Genomic DNA, 5,774 nt, shown 5'->3' on the forward strand with positions numbered 1-5,774 from the left:
TACGTGCGAGAGTTCACAGGTATCCGGTGTGATGCTGGAGTGTGTGTGCCTCGGCACATACTTGCAGGGTTAAGGGGACAGCCTCAGGCTTGTCCTCACCTTCCTCGTTGTTTGCAGCAGGGTCTCTCTACGTTGTTTGCTGTTGTCTGCTCCAGCTGGCCAGAGAGCTTCTGGGGACTCGCCAATCTCTGTCCCCAGAAGCCTGCTCTAGCGTCTGCCTATAAATGAGTTCTGGAGGTTCAACTCAGATCCTCATGATTACACAGCAAGTACCTCATCCCCTTAGCCATTCCTCCCAGCCCCTTTATCAATCCTTTCAGTGAGTCACATGCCTGTGATAATTTGGGATTCTGTCTACTCGTTTTCCCATCATCTTTAGTCTGTTACTATGCAACTAAAAGGCTAATATATAAAAGTTGTCTTGTCTCTGGGACTTGGAGTCATAACAAGAGAAAAACAAAAGCAAGTAGCAACCTCAGAGGAGGCTGATGGAGGTGGTTAAGAGTTGGGGGATAAAACCAGACTCTTTGAACATGGCGGACAATGAGGGCTGATGAGAAGCCAAAGACAATGGCACTGGTTTTGATCCTACTTCATGTTCTGGCTTTGTGGGAGCCTAGCCAGTTTGGATGTTCACCTTCCTAGACCTGGATGGAGGGGGGAGGACCTTGGACTTTCCACAGGGCAGGGAACCCTGACTGCTCTTCGGACTGGAGAGGGAGGGGGAGAGGAGTGGGGGTAGGAGGAGTAGAGTAGGAGGAGGGGGAGGGAAATGGGAGGCTGGGAGGAGGTGGGAATTTCTTTTTTTTTTCTTTCAATTAAAAAAAAGAGTTGGGGGAGGCTGATGGAGGTGGTTAAGAGTTGGGGGAGGCTGGGGGGGGGAACTGATAGGGTGGGAAGAGGCTAATGGTGGGGGTCTCCATACTTTTGTGAAGACTAACAGCTCGTGAAGCCCTGGCGGACTAGAGATCTATAGCCCTTCAAACACCCTGCATTTCTAGAGGGAAGGTCAGCCGATCGCTCTTTGCGCCTGCTCCTTCTGAGGAATCCACTGAGTCCCTATGTACCTTGGTATGTGTTTCAGGGGAGCCCTGCCCGGAGAACGGGAGGAGTCCAGGCTCCGTATCCACCCACCACAGCTCTCCACGCAGTGACTATGCCACCTACGCCAACAGCAACCACGCCGCCCCCAGCAGCAATGCCTCGCCGCCTGAAGGCTTTGCCTCGCACAGCCTGCAGACCAGCGATGTGGTCATTCACCGTAAGGAGAACGAAGGGTTCGGCTTTGTCATCATCAGCTCCCTCAACAGACCTGAGTCCGGAACCACCATAAGTAAGTGACTGGCTGGCCTATGCTCGGATAAGGGGGTCTTACGTTTGTTTGTTCTGGTGAGAGGGATAACAGAAGTCTAGACGAACGAAGAGCTATGCATATACAGAGTGGCCTAAACGCCCCAGGCTAAGAGCACAAAGAAACGTAAGCCACCCTCAACACTGATTAGGTTGCTGTCACTCGCCTTAAGTTCAGCGACGACGACAACCACAGCTCCCCAAACCCTCAGCACTGTAAAAGCTGTTAGTTTATATGTAAGTAAAATAAAATAGAAAAGACTGAGATGTGGTAGCGTGGTTGGGAGAGGAAGCGCATAGCATTTTCACGGGCGGGTGAGGGAATGTCTCTTCTGAGCGCTGTTTCATAGGATAAGCCAGGGGTGGAAACGACCTAGGAGGAGATTTTCAGGCAGCAACCTTCCAACGAGAAGGAGCTCAGGATGAAGAAACACGCAGAAGCCTGGGGTGGCTGTGCGGAGTGTAGGCCAGAGACAATAAGCAGAGATGCCACTTGGGAGTGGGCTAAACCCAGGTGGTACAAGCTTGCTGTGCACCGGTAGCAAGTCCATTTACATTCTATGTTAGTGGACCGGTGTGGGAGGTCCTTCTGTACATGTCTTGCTTTTATTGGTGGATGAATAAAGCTGCTTTTACCTACGGGAGGGCAGAATATAGCCAGGCTGAAAGAGAGAGAGAGAGTAGGTGGCGTCAGAGTGCCACGGAAGCAGAAAGACGCCGGGACCCTTACCGATAGGCTGCAGCCTTGCGGTGATACACAGACTAATAGAAATGGGTTCATTTAAAATGTGAGAGTTAGTTAATAAGAAGCCTGAGCTAATAGGCCAAGCAGTGTTGTAATTAATAGAGTTTCTGTGTGATTACTCGGGTCTGGTCTGCTGGGAAACACTGGAGAAGTCTCCTACAACGGACACTAGTGGAAGGTTGTGGAGTGGCCTGCCTTTTTTCTTAAAGATGCTTATATAAGGGGCTGGAGAGATGGCTCAGAGGTTAAGAGCACTGACTGCTCTTCCGGAAATCCTGAGTTCAATTCCCAGCAACCACATGGTGGCTCACAACCATCTGTAATGAGATCTGGTGCCCTCTTCTGGCATGTAGGCATGGAGGCTAAACACTGTGTACATAATAAATAAATCTTTAAAAAAAAAAAAGATGCTTATATAAAATTAAATGGCAGTGGGGAGAAAGTAAAACTGGAAACACAGGACAGAGTTGGGAGGCTTTTTTAAAACCAGCCCAAGGCAGAGATTCTCAGGTCCTCCTCCAGGGCAGTAGCTGTAGCAGGAAATGGATTTAAAGTCAGTGGATTCTCCAATATTAATGTCCTGTGAGCCTATACAACGGGTGACAGAGGTCATCATTGTAGAGGGTCTCTTGGGTCCCCTCCCCCTCTGCAGCAGCGTTCCGGGGCTTAGCTCACGACCGTAAATAAACAGAAATCAGAAGTGAGGACAGGAAAATACGTTGTTTTTTATGTTCAAGTGCTTTGGCCCAAAATGCTATGGATGTATTTCACCTGAATGTAGAAGTGTTTAAATAATAATAGTTTGTCCATGCTCTATCCCTAAAATTCTCAGGAATTGTGGTTTCCAGTTTGTGTGAGGTAGAAAAGCATGCCAAGCAATACCAATAATTAAATAAGTAAGTAAATAAATAAATAGCTACCAGGAATTAATAAGAGCTCCTATGGTCAGGTTATGTTATCAGAAGCCCACCAGAAGGCTCGTGGCTAGGGAGGGTTGCCCTGTTTAGCATGAGCCTCAACAAATTCAAGGGAGAAAACCGCAGAGGTGTTAAATCTCAGCCAATACGCGCAGAGAACAAATTACATATGTCTGAAAGTACAGTTTCATTTCCCTGTTTCTTCCTGATAAGTCGCAGAAATAAATCTAGTCTTTAAGCATAAACTCAAAGCAGGAATCTGTCAGTACGATGGATTTACCAAGATTAAAAGGGACACAAGACTGAGGATTGTGGTGAATTATACAAACAGCCTCCCAACAGCTTACACTCGGGGAAATGTTCAAAGGGAGCCTTTGTAGCTATCTCGAGACATTCAGATTGTTTATTGGGGCAGAATTCCTCGAGGACCGGGAGAAAAATATAAAGTATACTGCCATCATGAAAATGCTAAGCATGCAGCTTAGGTCTCAACTGTATCTAAAGCGCAGCGGTTTTCTTTCTAAATGCATTAGGATATGTGTGCGCGCGCTTTCTCTGCTGCAAATAAGGGCCATGCCTAAGCAGCTCTGGGAAAAGAACAGGTACTAATGCTTAGAATGAATATGAGCATTTTTCTGTGTAGAGACTGACCTCAAAAAATATACTTCCGAACCACTTCAAGATGGTTCGATTTTGCACCACCCTCGAGTATAGAAATAGAGTCTGTTAGCACAGGAAGCCTCCTGGTTGCTGCCTCTTATTGTATTTCTTTCTTTTCAATTTAAGAATTTTGAAACGCAGATTGGCCCCGTGCTGTGTGGCAAAGGCAGCTATCACACGGACGGCATGTTGTGTGATACATACATACTATACATACTATAGCATGTTGTCATCTGCAGCACGCACCTAAGCGGTCTCTGGAGCTGAGGCTCTTTTATGCTTCTGTCAAAATTGTGTCCCTATTTTCAGAGAGAAAGGCTAAGTGCTCTGTGAATGGTAAAGAGCCATCCTTGGGCTCGGTGTTTCAAAGGTCGTTGAACTCCAAGGGTCTGAGACTGTGTGATGTTCTGTGTACTTCAGGGTCACAGTTGCTCCCCCATTTCCTGGGCTTGTGGTAATTTTCTTCTCCTGTCTTACCACAGCCCAACAAGCCTTAGCAATTCGTTGTGTTATCTCCTGCGGCTCCTGGAACCTTTTCGTTGGTGGATAAGAACCCCTTTGCATTTATTTGATGGGCAGATCATTACATGTAGGCAAGCAAGTGGCAAGGGGCTCATGGCTCAGGTGCTGCGATCATACTGCTTGTTTAGAAAACGGGCGCTGTTATTAACTAGCCTTGGCTTCCGTCTTCTTGATTATAAAGGAACGCTTGTTTCCGTCACTTTCTCATGGGTTCCAGAGCAGGCTGGAGGTGGCTGGGTGGCCAAGAGAGACCACTGTAGGGCAGAGAAAGCTGCGGTGCCCAAGCCAGTGCCACTGAGGAATCTGCAGGAACTTCACGAGAACTCCAGGTTCCTATGCCAGACTTCCCGGGCCTTTAAACGACAGAGCCATGAAAAATATCAAGCTTCCGACTCAAAGCCATGCCTTCCAAAATCTCTCTGCAAACATCGTGTCTCCACTGAATATCATCACAGCAGGGAAGAGAGATGAAGAAGCCAGATGTAATTTTCCCTTCCCTGGGGACAGAGAAACCCCCTTCCATGCTTCTTCAGCCAAGACAACATTGCCAGCGACATGAGATGTTTAACTAGATAGGAAACTGTGACATGGGGTTTCTGGCTTGCTGGTTGCCTGACATTTAGTGGTGCTCTATACCAAAACGCTGTGTATTTTAAAAAAAAGAAATTAGTTCCTAAAACATAAGGAGGAAATGTTCTTTGTATGAAGTAGTGAACTCAGAAACACATGTCTTCCCTTCAAGGCTGGTCCCCAGGGGGCTGAGCATCACTCTGAACTGGACAGATATTGAAAGCTTTCCACCTGTAGTGCAAGCGTCTCCTTCTTGACTTAAAGTGACATTAAACAGCAGCCTGAGCATCTGTGTGCCATTATCAGAAGTATTACACTGTTTTCAGGACTTAAAATCTGATCTGAGAGGGGGAAAAAATGTAGGTTTTTGACCAGAACTCTGAGTCAGAATGAACTAACAAGCAATTACAGATCAAATTCTTAGGAAGAATTTTAAAGATCTATACAGAACAAGTGTGTTAGCTTCCTCTTACTATCTTTAGAAAAATCACAAATTAAAAAAAAAAAACAAATTTAGAAAATGTTTCCTGCTCAGAGATCTTAGCCCACTGCGATTGGTTCCAGTGTTTTGGGGCCTGGAAAGAGACCTTCTAGTTGGCCCCAACCCTCTTTTTTTTTTTTTAGATTTCTTTGTGTATTTTATGTATATGGGTGTTTTATCCTCATGAATGTCTACACACCAGAAAAAGGCATCAGATCCCATGGGGCTACAGTTATAGATAGTTGTGAGCCACTGTGTGGGTAGTGGGAATTGAACTCAGGACCTCTGGAAGAGCAGCCAGCATTCTTAACCACTGAGCCATCTCTCTAACCCCTGGGATACAACTCTTAAAGCAATGCCCAATAGTAGCATAGGCTGGCATGCAAACCTTTTAGCATATGGACCTTAGGGGACATATACTATCAAAGCCAAACAGCAAAGATGTTCATTGTCATATTATTAATAAAAATGAGAAAATGAAAATAATGTTAAAAGCTTCTCTCTTTTTACTTTTAATCTTTATTTTTAT

General features: G+C 45.9%; 1 protein-coding gene across 4 annotated transcripts in view; it reads left to right on the forward strand.

Moving 5' to 3' along the window:
- The window catches only part of Magi2 (membrane associated guanylate kinase, WW and PDZ domain containing 2), a 1,267,351-nt gene that overhangs the window by 1,139,437 nt on the left and 122,140 nt on the right, over positions 1–5,774 (forward strand). For all 4 annotated transcript variants that reach the window (XM_026784667.1, XM_026784668.1, XM_026784669.1 and 1 more), the window contains one exon: positions 1,085–1,333. In XM_026784667.1, the coding sequence (XP_026640468.1) occupies positions 1,085–1,333 (249 nt within the window). The remainder of the gene's footprint in view (positions 1–1,084; positions 1,334–5,774) is intronic.

This window comes from Microtus ochrogaster, chromosome 26 (genome assembly GCF_000317375.1).
Source record: "Microtus ochrogaster isolate Prairie Vole_2 chromosome 26, MicOch1.0, whole genome shotgun sequence".
Lineage (NCBI taxonomy): Eukaryota > Metazoa > Chordata > Mammalia > Rodentia > Cricetidae > Microtus > Microtus ochrogaster.